This window comes from Ursus americanus, chromosome 9 (genome assembly GCF_024610735.1).
Source record: "Ursus americanus isolate L20-20 chromosome 9, mUrsAme1.1.p, whole genome shotgun sequence".
NCBI lineage: Eukaryota > Metazoa > Chordata > Mammalia > Carnivora > Ursidae > Ursus > Ursus americanus.
This window is the reverse complement of record NC_142135.1, coordinates 66,363,591-66,382,127: the sequence shown is the minus strand read 5'-3', so window position 1 is coordinate 66,382,127 and position 18,537 is coordinate 66,363,591. Positions and strand designations below refer to the sequence as shown.

The following is an 18,537-nucleotide window of genomic DNA, read 5'->3' as shown; positions in this document are numbered from 1 at the left end:
GTTTAACCTGTGTGTGATATGGAAACAGATTACAGAAGGCTTGTTTGGAATCTCTCTTTCCCTCCTCTCTCCTATTTAGCTTGAACTCCCTAGAATCTTCTCCGTGTCTTTCTGTTTTTCCTACTTGTGAGACGAGAGGTGTGTGTGGAAGGATGGAGAGCTGGGAGCACGGGTGAGGAAGAAAGGCACGGAGCATCTGCCATCACATCGTTAAAAATCTAAGAACCATCAGAAGCAACTAGCCTAAAAAACAAATGTTCTCTAATTCTGTTCACCAGCAACTCTGTGTGGATTAGGAGCCTGGTTAGATTTTCTTGGGAATGAACTTTTGAGATTTTAGTCCACAACAAGAATCCTCGAAAAGTTCTGGGATGAGCTAGTCTTAGGAATCATTGTCCTACGGTCAGCTGAGATCTTGTTTGTTTGTTGTTTACTCAGAGCATCTGACTTGGTTCTCAGTCTTAGCAAAATGTTCACAGATAATCCATTTAGCTTACACTCTGCCTGACGGGTAAGTTTTGACCATCACCAGCGCTAACTCTGTGGGTTGTTGGCTCTCTCTTTAATCCCCTGTATACATTTCTATTAAATGTAAGAACTGACCCAGCAAAGACTTATTACAATTCACACACAAACACTGAACCAAAGCCTTCATGTTATGTGTAGTTATGACCAAATTAAGTATTTATCAAACTAAGAAGCTGTAATTTATATATCCCCAAAGTAGAACCTTCTTTAATCAATACTGAGAATCATTATATAAATGGCCCAGAATGTTTTCGATAACAATTCTTGGTATTTTAGGATGAAGTGATGGCCCTAACACATTTATACATTTGCATTAAGTGATGGGAATGTCTTTATTTCTAAATGTTAATAAATAAATATGCATTGTATAGTGCATTCTATTATAAGCTCTCTGAATTTGAGAGTAGTATTCATGGTCATGAGTCAAATAAATAACCAAGGAATACTATGAATCGTTAAATAGCTACACAAATTCTCAGTGGAATTATTTATTATCTTGTAATTTAAGTTCTTTCATTAATTTTATCTAATGTATGGCTCTGACTTGTTGATTCCTGAAGATCCCCATAAAATTCTCTTTTCTCCTGGGTGCAACCAGTTGATCTTTCACTGACAATGGCAGCATTTCTTTCCTCTCCCCTTTTCATTCTAGTCCTTTTTCCACACACTACTCCCCAAAGCCAAGATGGCCCACACCATCAAGTTATGAGGCTTCCTACAGCAAATCGGTCCCATCTGGTGGATGGCTGGAAGAGAAGCTACTGTTCAGATGCTGATAAAGTGGAGAAGAGGAAAGAAGTTGTTCTCCCCATGTTACTATGCCCACTAGGAAAGGTGGCTGCTGGGGGGCCTGGGTGGCTCAGTTGGTTAAGCATCCGGCTCTTGATTTCAGCTCAGGTCATGACCTCAGGGTCATGAGATCAAGCCCCACATCAGGCTCCATGCTGGGGAGGGGGTCTTCTTCAGGATTCTCTCTCTCTTTCTGCCCCTTGCACCTCTCTTTCTCAAATAAATAAATAAATCTTAAAAAAAAAAAAAGGAAAGAAAAGATGGCTGCTATCTTTTTAGCAACCTTTTATTTAATTGCACTTCCTCTGAGTTATGTGATGTTGGCCCATCCTTTCCTAAAATGCCTCTGGTATGTATTGTGTATCTGACCTTTCCCTTCTTCGTGGATTTTTACCCAGGGCCACATAATAGCTCACACTGGTCTCTGATATACCGTGACGTCACAGACAGAGGATTGTGGGGAAGATTTCTGTCCTTTCAGCATTTATGTCACTCATGTTCACCAATTCCAAGCCCTTTCTTCATGGGCTGGGGTAACAGATAGCTTATCAGAGTCACAGCAAGAAACCGGACATTTAAATGTTTAACGTTCCCCAAACAGAGGCAGATGTAGCAGCTAGTGTAATTCTTTGCTGAAGATTGCCTCAAGCTTAAAATATAAGGGAACTACCTGGGCTTTTAAATTGCAATTGAAATTTTATGTAACTTGCCTAAAGAATTACAGGCTACCCAGCACATGGCCCGATATTAGAGAATGTTAAACACATCCATGAAAATTCAACTCCTGAAAGACAGAGAGAGAAGGCAGGTGTCCTTTCTATTTCAATTCTCCTCTGATTAAAGGTTTAGAAAAAAAAAAAAAAAAAGTCAGCCAATAGCCTGCTACCCAGATAGAGATTTTGTTTTCTTTTTCTTACCGGCGAGACTGATTAGAATGCCAGGCCACCTGTGCCTTTCCAGCCTCGCTGACTAGGCTCGTGGTGCAAATGCTGCTTCTTCCTCCACCACACACAGCCCTTAGAGACAGTGCCCTTCACTGAGGAAACAGACTTTTAAAGGAATGACAGGTGTGACAGTAGAAAGATCTGTTTGATCGGTTTCTGAAAAGTCTCCGAACGAACTTTGAAAGGGCTAGACTTCCTCAAAAACTGTATATTTAATTCCCAGACTCCGAGAAAAAGAGTTGGACCCTTGGCGGGTGATTGGGGGTTTTTTCCAGCCACAGAGATGGCGCAGGCATATTCAGATTACTGATTGCACCAGCCTCCACTCCTCCAAACCTTGGCCTTCCCGTGTGCACAAAAGCTCCTGACGCACAATCCTTATCCTCAAATAACAAAGAAGATGCCGTCAGACCTTACCATTGGTTGACAAGGTACTCGAGGCATCGTTCTTACAGGAAAAATACAGCAGACTGGGTGAGTCACGTAATGGCTGCCTAAATGGCTCTGAATGAAAATACTTCCAAATAACTTCATCGTGCAATCTAAATAATACAGACGAGAGATTTTAGATCCGAAAGCGCTAATTCAGAAAGTATGAAATGTTGTGCCATCTGATGGGTAGAGAACAATGATTGTAAACAGTCTTGCTGTTGAAGAGCTGAGCGAGGGAAAATGTATGCATTCATTCTCAGAGAAAATCTTGTGACCTAATAAGACTGTTAAATTTATAATGATCCATAAGTATAGTGAAATTCTTGTGTTCGTAGGAAAAAACCTGCACTGTTTGACAGCTCTTTGTATTTAGACAGAAGGGAAGGAGGGCAAGCATAGCCAGACACTCGTGGCCTCATACCGTTCCTCCTGTAGTCGTTGCAGAGGGAGGCACCGCAACCACCCAGCACCCCTGCAGACTCGAGCTGGCAAGTCCCCCCATGGAGGTAGTCCCAGCTCCTGGTAGGAGGATTGTTTGGTGGGCGCGGACAGAATTTGGAAGGACAGGAAGCCTCCGACTTTGTATAATAGAATGTACTCAGAGAAAATGTAATTAAGTACGCTCTCGGACAAGTTGGATGTTTTGATTTAAAAGTAGCTGCTATCTGTATAGAAAAACAAAAATGTCTATATCTCCCACGATTAACAAATTGAAAGAATGAAATATTCTCTGGAAAACTTCAAATGCAACTTTAACTAAGGAGAGCTAAGAGTGATCTTTACTTCATTGAGGGCAATTAAAATTATTGGGCTTAATCACTGCTAGTAGGAATTTGCTTTCTAATATGAATTAATTAATGTTTTAGAAGCACTCTGGGCTCTTTAGAACCTCAGGACAGACACTTCCATGACTCAGCCATGGGGTAAAAAAAAAAAAAGAAAATGATCTTAAACAGCATTATTCCCAAAAGAATTAAATAGTAATAAAATGAAACAATGTGCATTATTTAGGTAACTCCTTTATGGCCACTGGACTTTATGCACTTGTGGAATATCTGGCTGGTGATAACTTAATCCTGTTTAGATGAAGGGCATAGAACTGTTGTTGGCATGAGGCATGTCCAAATTTGGTACGATGACATGTAGTCATATCAAAGGATCTAGGGAGACATGGAGGGAAACAATATTTTGAAATGAAAATAGCTATAAGTGGGCAGAGGTGGGCTTTTATTCTCCGTTCAGCCCCTCCCCACAGTACAGTACATGACACTTCCACACACATATACGCACCAGGATTTGTATGGAACTCTAAAGACCCTAACGTGGAGTCAAGCAATAAGAATGGGTTAACAGACATCCCTCTGCCACAGTGAATATCCACCCAGAGTTGTATTTAAGTCCCTGTCTCGGAAACTTGCATATCCCAAGAGCCTGCTTCTTGCAAGGCATCCAAGACGGTTACTGTGTAACTTGAGATTGATGATGATAGATAAGAACCTGCCAGAGAGGTTTTTACCACATCCAAGTTTGCAATTAATCAGACCTCTTCTCAGCCTTCACAATTATTTCAGCAAAGGAAGCAATTAAGAAAAATATTCTTCTTTTGTAGAGGGTTTTAAACCACACCAGCAGCCACATTCATGGGTCAGAAATACTGATATTGTTCTATCTATCCAAATACCTTTCAAAAAGGGAACAACTAAAAGGACTACATGACTTTTCCTTCTATTTTTCAGAAAGAATTCATCACATTAAAACAAATATCTATTTTTTTCTCAAATGAAGAATTTTTCCTACCACAATTGAAAAATAAGTAAGGGTATTCTTTTCAGGTGGCAAACTTTGCGAAAGAAGGAAAGAAAGAAAGAAAGAAAGAAAGAAAGAAAGAAAGAAAGAAAGAAAGAAAGAAAGAAAGAAAGAAAGAAAGAAAGAAAGAAAGAAAGAAGGAAAGAAATAGAAAGAAAGAAAGGAAGGAAGAAAGGAAAGAAAGAAAGAGAAAGAACAGATTGAAAAGAAAATTTTCTGTTGCACAAATGAAATAAAATGTGTGCATACAGGCATATGCACGCATGAATTATGAATACACCACACTATAAATATAACGCATTAGTGCCAGCATGAAGCACAAAGGTAGCACATTTTTATGGTCTCAAAATCCTGATTAGCATAAAAGGCATAACATTGTAATCAAATAATTATTGATTAACACAAAGACAGAGAAGCCAGATGTGTTGAATGAGCTTAGTAATTAACTAAGTAAACTACAGGTGTTTAAAATCCATAGCTTACAAATGCAAGGTATACTTATTTTTAAAAGATCATCTGTTAGTGTAGTCAGGTGCAGCAATTACATACCACAAATGTCAATATCTGTGAATGTACATTATACCTTCACAAATAATTGATATTTGAAATGTTTTCAGTGCTTAAGTCCTTTGAAGCTTTTGGAGGGCTGTTTTTACAGGGACATCCCTGGTTCTGCCCAACGGACTTGATGCACATCGAAAGTAGACAAACCAATATACAGGAATATATGATATGGCTAATAAACAGACAACTAAAAATTAAATACAAATGGGGAGCTTGACATTTGAAAGAAAAACGGAAGTTCTCTTGCAAATTGCAGGTCGTTAACTTCTCACCGTATTCCCCCCACTCCTATTCAAGGTTGCAAGAGTAATGATTTCTTCAGTCATTATTAGGAAACTGCAAGTTTTTGTTTAATTCCTTCTAATAGCATCAAAGGGCACACATAAACTAATTAAAGGAGGGAAATTAAGTCTTTGGCCATGGTTCTTTTTTTTTTAAGATTTTATTTATTTATTTGAGAGAGAACAGAGAGCACAAGCGGGGAGGGGGAAGGAGGGACAGAGGGAGAAGCAGGCTCCCGCTGAGCAAGGAGCCTAATATGGGACTGATCCCAGGATCCTGCGACCATGACCTGAGCAGAAGGCAGATGGTTCTGGTTCTTTTCCTCCTACTTTTTGCACAATGTCTCAATTATTTTAATCACACATGAGAAAGATTACTGATCCTCTGCACACTTACCTTTCTTAAGAAATGCCTTAGAGGGGTGCCTGGGTGGCTCACTCAATTGGGCGTCCCACTCTTGATTCGGCTCAGGTCATGATCTCAGGGTCTTGAGATCAAGCCCTGTGTTGTGTTCCATGCTCAGCAGGGAGTCTGCTTGAGATTCTTTCCCTCTGCTTCTCCCCCCACTTGTGCGCACATACTCTCTCTCTCTCTCAAATAAAGAAATAAATCTTTTAAAAAGAAAGAAATGCATTTGATAAGTCTCATGTCAGTTCCAAAATGAATGAAACAGGGAAGTATACATTTGAAAAACCGTGCAACTCCAACTTTCTTGTATAGAAAATAAAGGTTGTGCACATATTGCATGGTACACCGGGTGTGATATGCAAATAATGAATCATGGAACATTGCATCAAAAACTGGGGAGGTACTGTATGGTGACTAATAAAATAAAATTTATTTTAAAAAAGTGATTTAAAAAACCATAAAAAAAGGAAAAAAAAGGAAAGGTTGTGAAGCTTTAGAACAAATTGCATGGTTTTCCAACACCATGTAATTTCCGGCTTTAGAGACAAACCACCACCCCTGCCACCCTACCTGTGCTCACTATTCCAATCTCCATCACCACGGCTCAGTCCTGCCTTTCTTAGGACCTCATAAAAATGGAATCATATGGTATATGCTCTATCGAGCCTGATCTCCTTCACTCAACATCATGTCCGTGAGATTTCACTATGTCCTTGTACGGATCAACAGTTCATTCTTTTTGGTCATTGTGCAGGTTCCGGCGTACGAACATACCACATTTATTTATCTATCCTACCGTTGATGGACATTTGGGGCGCTTTCAGACTTTGGCCGTAAAAAGATGCTGAGGTTCTTGTACAGGTCTTTGGTGGGTGTGTACATTCATCTCTCCTGGCTACATACTCGGGAGTGGGAATACTGGGTCATAAGGCATACACATGTCTAGCTTCAGTGGGAGTACAAAACTCTGTCCAAAGAGGCTGCACAAATTCACACTCCCACAAGCAACATAAGAGGCACTTTGATGGATGTGCAGTTGCTTTCTGGTTTTTCAACCAGAATTTTAACCACAATTTTTTCTTTTCTCAATTCTCAACGGAAATTGTGACTCAAAAACCTAGCAGTGGGGCGCCTGGGTGGCTCAGTTGTTAAGCATCTGCCTTCCGCTCGGGGCGTGATCCCAGGGTCCTGGGATGGAGCCCTGCATTGGGCTCCCTGCTACTCTGGCAGCCTGCTTCTTCCTCTCCCACTCCCCCTGCTTGTGTTCCCTCTCTCGTTGGCTATCTCTCTCTGTCAAATAAATAAATAAAACCTTTAAAAAAAAAAAACAAACCTAGACTTAGATTTGTTCATTCTTTTGATTAAAAAAGATATATATTAATATATATATTGAGCTGTTATTATAAGCTTGGCATGGGAAAACAGTGCTCATTATAGTTGGTTTATAATCTCACAGGTGAGTCAGAAAATTGATCATAAAAAAAAGAATGAGTCTTCACTATCCAAAGAAAGATATAAAAGTAGGTGGCAGAACTGGACACTTGGGAGCGCATAGCAGAGTTCTATTGCCCAGACTCTTCAGGGGTCAGGGATGATTTTCCAGAGGAAGTGAGATCTCTGCTGAAACCTAAAAATAAATGGGAGTTGGCCAGGTACCCAGGTTGGGGCAGGGTTGATTGCAGGGGCAGGAAAGCAGATGGAAGGTGAGAGTTAAAAACTATCTTCTATGGTAAGGGAACAGGGTGTGTGAAGACCAACAGGTCAGACAGAGCGATGCAGTTGGGGAATGGGGAGCAGATCAGGATAGCAAGGTCAACAAGGAGTCTGCAGGAGTGATTAGAGGCGGGGAGATAAACAATTCTCAGGGAGTTAACCTTTTATCTTCAGGCAGTGGGAAACCCTTGAGATTTTTTTTTTAATGTTTTTTTTATTATATTATGTTAGTCACCATACAGTACATCCCCGGTTTCCGATGTAAAGTTCGATGATTCATTAGTTTCGTATAACACCCAGTGCACCATGCAATACGTGCCCTCCTTACTACCCATCACCAGCCTATCCCATTCCCCCACGCCCCTCCCCTCTGAGGCCTTCAGTTTGTTTCTCAGAGTCCATAGTCTCTCATGCTTCATTCCCCCTTCTGATTACCCCCCCTTTCTTTATCCCTTTCTTCCCCTACCGATCTTCCTAGTTCTTATGTTCCATAGATGAGAGAAATCATATAATTGTCTTTCTCTGCTTGACTTATTTCACTTAGCATTATCTCCTCCAGTGCTGTCCATGTTGCAGCAAATGTTGAGAACTCGTTCTTTCTGATAGCTGAGTAATATTCCATTGTATATATGGACCACATCTTCTTAATCCAGTCATCTGTTGCAGAGCATCTTGGCTCCTTCCACGATTTAGCTATTGTGGACAATGCTGCTATGAACACTGGGGTGCATATGGCCCTTCTCTTCACTACGTCTGTATCTTTGGGGTAAATACCCAGTAGTGCAATGGCTGGGTCATAGGGTAGCTCAATTTTTAACTTTTTAAGGGACCTCCACACTGTTTTCCAGAGTGGCTGTACCAACTTGCATTCCCACCAACAATGTAGGAGAGATCCCCTTTCTCCACATCCTCTCCAGCAATTGTTGTTACCCTTGAGGTGTTTTAAGCAACTATGACATCAACACATTTGGGTTTAAACAATATTATTCTGGCTGTAATAAAGAAAATAAATTTGAGGAAAAATAGAGATGCCAGGAGTTGTATTTAGAGGTCATTGCCATTGTCCCAGAGAAACAGTGGTTGGCCAGTCTAGGAGAGTGGCACCTGGAATGGAGAGAAATGGAAGGATATTTTTAAAATTTTTATCTTCAAGCAGTATGTAATACCTAATAACGAGTAATCAAATAGTCAACAAATACTCATGTTATCACCAATGAAATAAAGACAAAACTTTTCCAACACAGTTAAACCCTTCTTGTTTACTGTTTCCCTGGTCCCTTTTTTCACTCTGTATTCTCCATTTATTTCTTTATTTGCCTATTTATTTAAAGTATTACTATATATATGTGCATTCCTAAAAAATACATAGTATTATTGTGCAACTTTTTAAACTTTATATAACTGAGGTCATACAATATTTTCTCCACAAGTTGATTCTTTTTGTCAACATTATGTTCAAGAGAACCATCGTTTTTATCTACATAAGCTTAATTTATTTCTACTTTATGTAGCATGTGATTGCATGAATACCAGTTTATATTTCTGACAGGCCAGGTTGTTCTTTTTGCTGCTGCAAACAACGCTGCTAAGAACATTCATATATATGCAGCCGGATATGTGAGCTAGGATAAAGGCAGAGGGGTAAAATTGCAGAATCAAGAGGCATTCCCATCTGAAACTTTCGATGCTGCCACACTATTCTTTTAAAGACTGGTGATAATCCTGCATATGAGTGGCCACCAAGCCACACCTGGACAATAACAAGTCATATTAAGCTGATCAGACTTGTTGATTTTTTTTTTAAAGATTTTATTTATTTATTTGACAGAGATAGAGACAGCCAGCGAGAGAGGGAACACAAGCAGGGGGAGTGGGAGAGGAAGAAGCAGGCTCATAGCGGAGGAGCCTGATGTGGGGCTCGATCCCATAACGCCGGGATCACGCCCTGAGCCGAAGGCAGACGCCCAACCGCTGTGCCACCCAGGTGCCCCCAGACTTGTTGATTTTATAGATTTTCAAAGAATCAAATTTGTACTTTGTTGCTCCTTTCTGTTGGATCTTTGATTTGTTTCTAATTAGCTTCTACTGTTAGATATTTCTGTGTCCTTATTCTACTCTTTTTAAATACCACTCATCTTCAAACATGAAATGTACTCTATTTTTTGTTATATTTATGATCTGTCTTCCCATACAAGAATGTGAGCTCCAATGGAGCAAGACTTTTTTGTCTGTTTTGTTCATGGATTAATCCAGATCCCAGAAGAACATAGAACATAACAAATGTTTGTTAATTAAATCTGTGTCTAGTCATCTTTTCTTCTAACGTTTTTAGTTTTAACTTGTTTTTCTTTTAACAATTTTAAACTGGATGCTTAGCTCATTTATTTTCAACCTCTCTTCTTTACTATAAACATTTAATGCTATAAATTTTTCCCCGAATATAATTTTATGTACATTTCATAATTTCTGAAATGTGATAGTTTTATTGTTATTATTATTCTGTAAGTATTGTTTGAGACTAAAAAGAAATCTATATTATGTTCTTTGGCACTATGTGGATTAACTATTTACTTAATTTTTTAAATAACCAATTGCTAATTCCTACAAGAATCACTTTTGTTAAAATTGGCAAAAAAAAATTTTTTTTTAAAGATTTTATTTATTTGACAGAGACAGCCATCAGGAGAGGGAACACAAGCAGGGGGAGTGGGAGAGGGCGAAGCAGGCTCCCAGTGGAAAAGCCTGATGTGGGGCTCGATCCCAGAACCCCGGGATCACACCCTGAGCAGAAGGCAGATGCTTAACGACTGCGCCACCCAGGCACCCCAACAAAAAAATTCTAATTCTTTTATTTTTTCTATATTTATTGCCTGACACTCATCAGTAATGTACAGCTTTATTTCACCAGCTTGGTTAACTTGATACAGAATTCCTACTGGAAAAAGGCAAAATAAATGCTTAATTTTTTCTCTTTAATTACTCATTTTTCAAGTGCGGTTATTTTTTATAATTCACAGACATTTTTTTAGAGCAGTTAACAGCAAAATTGAGCAGAAAGCACAGAGGTCTTGTTAAAGTAGCTGCTTTAAGTATTAACAATGAGTTTTTCTGTCTTTCCTTTTTGATCATTATTGAGTCACAGATTTTCATTGATTCAATGTGTTTGGTTGGGCTCAGTCATGATTCTAATGCTCAAATCATTACAACTTCAGACAGACAGACCCTTCATTTTGGTTCCTACATCCTTTTAACATGACATCAATTTTTGAAAATTGTCTTGATTTCTAGCACAAAATATATTTCACACTCTCCTTGTTCCTTCCTTGTACGAACGCTGGATTTACCATTTCTCCAGGGAATAAGCTTGGGTCTTATTACTGGGGAGTGTGAACCAGAGGTGTTTGTTGCTACTGGCGTGACGTTGTTTTCTAGGTCATTTCAATGGACAGAGATCACACTCACATGTACACACACACGTACTACATACCACTTTTTTCCTCACCTCAGCTTCCCTCCAGCTGTAGGATCCTTCAGTCAGTACCTGGAGTTCTGAAACCATTTTGCCATCACGTGATCTCTGCAAGACTCATCTAACAGGTCTGAGCCCAAATACCCACTTTTGGAGAAGCTTTCTCTGGCCACCTTGTATTAAGTAACCCCATCCCACATCCTAGCTACTCTCCAGCACATCATCTCTTTTATATTAGTTTTTACAACGTATACTTATTTTTGCCTACTTTTATTACCTGTCTTCTCCACTAGAATGTATGTTCCATGAGGGCAAGGATAAGATCTCTTATGTTCAATCTTACACCCTCATGCAGAACTCAGCAACTCCATAAACTGCTGAATGGATAGATGAGACTTCATTGCTTCCTGTAACAGTTCAATCCAGAGAATTAAGCCCCCAAATGAAAACAAAAGGCTTGATTACTTTTAGCCCTGCCTTTGGCCTGTGACCAATGGTACAGAATTGAAAAATCCCAGTAATACCTAGTTGTAGGGATGGGAAACAGGAAGTCAAAGTGATCAATGGCTGCTTACTCTGCAGACTGCTCTTTTCTTTTAGTTTTTTTTAATTTGAGTATAGTTGATACACAATATTACATTAGTTTATAGTGATTGGACAAACTTATACGTTACGCTGTGCTCACCACAAGTATAGCTACCGGTTGTCACCAGATAGCACTATTACAATATCATTGACTGTATTCTTTATGCTGTGCCTTTTATTCCTGTGACTTAATTCATTTCATAACTGGAAGCCTGTACCTCCCACTCCTCCCCTCCCATATTGCTCACCCCCCACCACCACCCTCTGGCAACCATCACTTTGTTCTCTGTATTTATAGGTGCAGACCGCTCTTTATATTCAGAACCATGGCGTAACCTACGGGATGATGACTTGTTCATGGCTTGTACTAAGGATTCTTTAAGAAAGCAACAGCAAATGACAAACACTTCCCGATGGAAGCTTGAATATCTTTTAAGCCTATCTGTAAGGAAAATAACATATAATTGTTGATATCTTTGAACTGGTTCCAAATCTTTGTCTGATGTGCTCTAAGCACACACGTCACTACCAAGCACTGTTTATTCTATGGATCTGCAGTAGCCTCTGAAATGTTTAGTACCTTGGTGAAAAAAAAAATCTGGAATGGGAGAAAGTTGTTTTAACTTGTCTAGATGAACAAGTATTTCAAAACAGTTTCAACTGACATGAATTCTGTTATATAAATATAAACCCAATGCTAACTTTAAAATTGAGCAAAATCTATTTTGTTAAATGCGTGCTCACTTCCAGATGGGCTGGCTTATGATAAGAGAGAATAAAAACAGAGAAAGTAGATAACCGTATAAATGTGGATTCAATGACTCTTTGAGCCACAACTAAGGAAACAGAGAAAAAAAAAAGATTATTAGCAGTTGAGAATCCATTTCTAGAAGTAGAGAGGATTAGCTAAAGTTGAATTAGACACACACCAAAAAAAAAAAAAAAAAAGCAGATGATTACAAATACATAGAGGAATAAGACAGAGACTAGCTCCTTGATTAATAAGAAATTAAATAGTGGTATTCTATGAAAGAAGTGACTATTGAGCCGATTCAGTACTGTGGGTGCACTTGCTGTCAATGGGATGCAGGCAGGCATGTCCACCCACACAGCTAATGAACAATATTTCAAAGAATTCTGGAAATTCCTTTTTTTTGTTTAATTCAAGTATTTGAAGAAAAAGAGAACAAGTTTGGAATTCACACTAGAGAGATGAAAGAACTTTTAAACATCTAGTATTTGCTTAAATAGATATTAGGGGAAAGCAGGTATTCTGGAATGATTGTCCTCAAAGTCATAACTTGGTGCGTGTGAGCAGACAGAGCTACCATGTAGTTCTCCATGCATTGATCATGTGCTCCTTGCTCACCCTTGAAGCCACCGTCCTATGTTCTCACTACTTGGACTCACAAACTTCATGAAAAAATACACCAAATTCTCTCTTCTCAGTCCCATCCATTCCTTGTAATCCGGTTTTTCACTCCCAGTACTCTCCTGGTATTGCACTTTATAAGCTCCCCCTACCCAACCAGTCATCAAATTCAGTGGTCCTTTTATACCAGGCTTTGAGCCTATGGCCTTACCACTTTCCCTGATTCTCTCTTCTGTTAGCCTTGACGTGCTCTCTCTCTCTCCAGGCTGTCCTTATGCCTCCCAAGCCCTTCTGCTTTGATTTCATGGTTTTCTTCTCCCTCCTTGCTTTCTTCCTCTTTGTTCCCCCAAAACGGTCCTTTGGTAATTACTTACACTTGCATAAATACAAATATCGTTGTTTATATCTTTTAAATTCTAAAGAAAATGACAAAGATACCAGTCGCCAATTTTCTTAACCATGGTGTGCCTCAATTAGCATGTAATATTCTAACTCCAAGAACTAAAAGAGAAATGGCATTTGAGCTACTTGAAATTATGTTAAAGATCCCTCTGTTGATCCACGGTTTAGCACTAACCCATGTATTTCAAAACTACGGGCTTTGAAGTGGTAACAAAACGCTTCAACAACCTAAGTGATCTTCTGTATTTATTTTTCTTTATAAAGAACATTGTTATAGTTTTCTGTGCTGCATTTCCTCTGATGTGCCTCATATAGGAAATTGAGTTATCATGTGTTAAGGGTTTTTTTTGAACTGTTTGAAATCTAGCTACTGAAGGGGATTGAAATCAGACATAAACTTGCAATACAATTTTATACCAAATCAAAGTTAGAAGTTTGAACTTTAAGTATAATTTGATACTACTGATGTTCTCATTCAAATTTTAATACAGCCATTGCAAAAAACAGTACAGTGTATAAATATTTATAGTGCCAACAAATTAAGTGAGAACTACACAGAGGGATTTTATGAGTGTAACAAATATGTATCATGAGTTCATAAATTCACTTTTGTTTTATTTGTGTAATACAAATTTTAGTCCAAGTCATATTGAAAGGAATTTAGAGTCCAGCAATAGAAAAGGCCACTGGGTAAGAATGCTTAAAGAGTAGAAATTGCTATGACTCTTGAGATCATGCAAGTTCATCCGGAACCTAATGAATTCTATTAAAACAGGAAATAATAGTTTTTCGGTTGGTGATCAGAACTAACTGTAAGAGATTAAATCTGATGGTCAGGAAAGGGAGCAGTCAGTGTGCAGTTTGCCTGCAGGTAAATTGCCTTCTGTTAAACTGAATTCACTAGCTAAAGCAATTATTTTTCTATAATATTCTCCCTTCAGAGGGCACTGCAAATGATACATGTAGCAAACCAAGAACCAAAAAAAAAAAAAAAAAAAAGTAAAATGTTTTATTATCAATAAAGTGCTGTAACTGTGAAGGTAACTGAATGATACGTGTAACAAATCAACAACCCAAAAAAGGAAAAAAAAAAGATGCAAAATATTTTAATAGCGATATAGTCGGAGGCATACTTCCAATAGTAGTTTGGTTACCGACTAGGGTCCTTGGGCTCTCCAAGCAACAGAAATTGACCAGAGGCCACGCAGGAGTTCCAGGCAAAGCTCTTTACTGCGGCTTATGCCCCATCACCAGGGAGACAGCAGAAAGCAAAGGGGTCTTTCAGACTGGCTTTCAGAACAAGTGCCCGGAAACTTTTTAAAGGAGCTGAGACCAGAAAGGACTGACGTCCAAGCACGTAAAGATGGGAATTTCTTGGCGCCTGCGCACTTGCAGGTCATGCTGCTTCATGTGTCATGTGTCTAATTAGCGTGTTAAATCTCCACTCCTGGGCTTGATTTTTAAGAGGGAGGGGAAGGCAGGTGAAAGGTTAGCGCTGGGGTCCACCTTGGCGCAGACTGGTTTGATCTTCACCAGTCTTCACAGTGGAGTCCCTCCTTTGGTGACCATCCTACTTCCTCATTCCTGCAAGATGCGCTCCTCAGGAAGTATATAGAGTTTCCGCTCTCAAGGAATGCCGGATTTTGCGGTCAGGGGTGAGGGGACCTGAGCTCAGTCCCTGCTGTATCGCAATGTGAATTCCTTGAGTTGAGAAAAACCTAAAACTGCAGAGTAACTTTGCCCCCTCTCATGAACTGGACATTTCTTGCCTCATGATTCCTGTTCATATACAGCGGAGAATAACAGCGGAGGGTTTGCTCACTGTCCTTGCTCAGGGAACCCTCACACTGGTTGTTTTCAGCCCCACCACACAGAAGTTCAAGGGCTTTCCATTTCACACCAGCTGCCCCTGTGTTTCTAGAGTGCCAGAATCAATGTCCCGCCCTTAGAATTGCCTTATGGCGTTGAGGCAGGGACTGTCCTCATTCCACTGAGGTAGGGATGAGTGTTGTTTGTGTTGTGCGATTACTGGACAGCCCCTGGGCTTCTGGGCAAAGACCATCATGTCCCCTTGGCACTAGGGGCCAGAGTGGCTGGGAAATAAACAAAAGCTGACCCCCTCCTGTCCCTGTGGCTTCCTGGAAGGTGCAGTGTCCTGGTCCTCTGGTCCTCTCTCCATCATCGCGCTTCCTCCTTCTGGCTCCCCTTGTGCAGCTACAATTTTTAGGTTTTTCGGGAGTGGAGAGCCTGGCTCCTCATCTATTCTTTTGAATCTATTGTTATGGCAAAAACAGTACGATCTTCTTTGAGGTACCAGGCTGACATTCCCCCAAAATACTAAAAGGCATCTTTTAAGGATTAAACACCTGGGCTGTTGTCTCTGCTAAGAGCTCAGAAAGCTTATTTTGATATGGAAATGTCAAAGATTGTCTTCTTTGTTCTTTCCTCTCTGGCTATCAGTGGTATTTTCTGGAAACAATTGAGGAGGAGGGAGCCTGCTCCCTTCAGGGTATGAAGAATTGTAAGGGTTTGGGAGGGAGAACAGAGTCGCTAAAGGGATAGTACAACTTCATAGCTCAAAGTACAGACTGTAGAGGATCAAGTTTTGGGTCTCTCATTGAATAAGCAATGTATTTAATTTATTCATTATATCGGGCAATCTATTGTACCTCTCTGTGACTTATTTTCCTTACCTGTGTTAGTTTCTTATGGCTGCTCTATAACAAGATACCACAAACGTGAGGTCTTAAACAACAGAGACTTATTCGCACAGTTCTGGAGGCCGGAAGTCTGAAATCAGTTTCATTAGTCAGAAATCAAGGTGTTGACAGGGCCATGCTCCCTCTGGAGCTCTAGAGGATAATCCTTCCTTGTCTCTTTCACCTCTTAGTGGTTGCCAGCTTTCCTAGGTTTGTGGCCACATCACTCCACCTTCTGCCTTCTCCTCTTCTTCCTTGTGTCTGCTCTCCCTCGGACTTGCTCTCATAAAGATACATATGATTGCATTTAAGGCCCATTCAGATAATCCAAAGAAGGTAAAATTTACAGGTTCCAGGGAGTAGGACATGAATGTCTTTCAGGAAGACTATTATTCAGCCTACTATAAATCGGGTTAGTAATAGTACCTACATGAACATTAAAAGAGATATAAATATGAAAAATGCATAGAACAATGTCTACGATGCAAAAAGCACTCATGAAATGTTAGCCCATGATGGTGATGTTGCTGCTGCTGAACGAGAAAATGCAGACAAAAAGTTTCAAAATGCACAAAATAATTTTTAAAACGAACATATGTATTGGGTTTCGTCTCTGGATTTTTGATGTGTGCTAGCCTTAAAATGTTACTCTTCAAAGGATTTTGACTCTGTATTAAACAATTATAATTCAATAGCTTGGGCATATGGTATACACAGCCTTTGTGGTTCTGTCTTTTGTTATTTTTCACTTGAAATTTAACTCATTTCAACAATTTTGTTCATCCTGAATTCTTCCTTTTTTTTTTACTTTTTTCTTTTTTTTTATTTAAATTCGATTAGCTGACATATAGTACCTCATTAGTTTCAGATGTAGTGTTCAATAATTCTTCAGTTGCATACAACACCCAGTGCTCACATGCCCTCCTTCATTCCCATCACCCAGTTATCCTGAATTCTTCCTAAGGTTGAAAATCAAAGATGTGATATGATAGGATTGTCTCCTTTTGCTCTCTTGTCTCCTGCCCACCTAGGATACAGATCTGATGACATTCAACATTTCTGTACACCGGTCATGGTGGCGGGAACATGGGCCTGGCTGTGTCCGAAGAGTGCTGCCTCCGTCAGCCCATGGGATGATGGACGATTACACATACGTCTCCGTCACGGGCTGCATTGTTGACTTCCAGTACCTAGAGGTCATCCACAGTGCTGTCCAGATACTCCTCTCTGTAAGTAGCACATTTGAATTATTGTCTGATCTAGACTCTTCCTTATTGGCATTTTGTAAGTAAACCTCTGTCCACACCCATCTGATAGATAAAGCCTGAAACAAGCACATGGAGACCATCCTTTAAACAATGGAAATAGCAGCAAGTATGCTAACATCAGCTGTACTTAATGGGGCTGCATCCTTTCCTCTTGGTATCCAGACACTTTGTTTTAGAACAAGTTAGTTGCTATAGTTTCTAACTTGAGACACAATACACACCATCCAATGAAATAGCATCACTGTCCCCTAGAAGTAGCCTTGTACATTCTCTACACTGGGCCCTTCTACTTGCACTTCTGCTACTACTTCTACTTCTGAAGCATTCTTTAACTAATGTGCATTAGTTCCAGAGAAACAAGGATGCAAACACACTCAATGGTTAGCTCAATCTACTAAGCCTCATATTTCAAATAATAAATCCTTAAGAAAACAAATCTCTCCAAAGAGTTTTCCACATTGTAGTGCCTAAAATTGGGTGTCGAGATATAATTCCATATAAAGGAGCAGAGAGAAGGAATGGCTTGAATGGACCACATAAGGTTTATGTGCTGGGAATCTGTTTCTTTTTCTCTACCAGATTGTCCCACCTACAATTTGATTACAGTGTGGAGTGGCATTAACTTAAGATATATACCAGTATCAAGAATGGTGTTCCTTTGAGATCCAGCAAGGACTTGGCATGTTGTTTGAGTCAGTATATGATAAAGCCATTTTCAATCACACTTTTTAAATAAACCAACCATCCATCTCAGTCCTTCTGTCCAACTGGTTAGAGGTAGAGTCAGAAAAAAAGATACAGGCTCAATAGTGAATAAATAGACAACAGAAATATAAGAGATGTATGTCAGTGAAGAATGTACCTTGGAATTATTTCTAGAAAGAAGGTTGAAAAATCCTTACTATCACTTACTATATCTGTTCTCTACTGCTGCATAGCAGACCACTGCAAAATGGAATTATTTTGAGCAATATAAATGTATTGCTTAGGGTTCTGTGGGTCAGGAGTTTGGGCAGGGTTCAGCTGAGTAGTTCTTCTGCTCCACCTCGTATCGTCCAGGGTCACTCATTTGAACCTTTCAACCAGGAGCTTCGCTGGGACTAGAATATCTGAGAAGGCCTCACTCAAATGTCTGGTGCTGGCTGTTAGACCACAGTCTCCTCCGCAGTCTCCTCCTCCTCCAGCTTGTCTTTTTGCAGAAGTTTGACAGGCTTTCTTACAAGGCAGCTAGTTTCCGAGAGAAGCCCAACATGTAAGCATTTATCCAGCCTGTGCT

General features: G+C 39.7%; 1 protein-coding gene across 1 annotated transcript in view; it reads left to right on the top strand.

Annotated features, from left to right (window-relative positions):
- NKAIN3 (sodium/potassium transporting ATPase interacting 3) overlaps window positions 1-18,537 on the top strand; it is a 265,198-nt gene that overhangs the window by 117,055 nt on the left and 129,606 nt on the right. Inside the window, exon 4 of the mRNA XM_045789127.2 lies at window positions 17,025-17,222. Within this exon, the coding sequence (XP_045645083.2) occupies window positions 17,025-17,222 (198 nt within the window). The remainder of the gene's footprint in view (window positions 1-17,024; window positions 17,223-18,537) is intronic.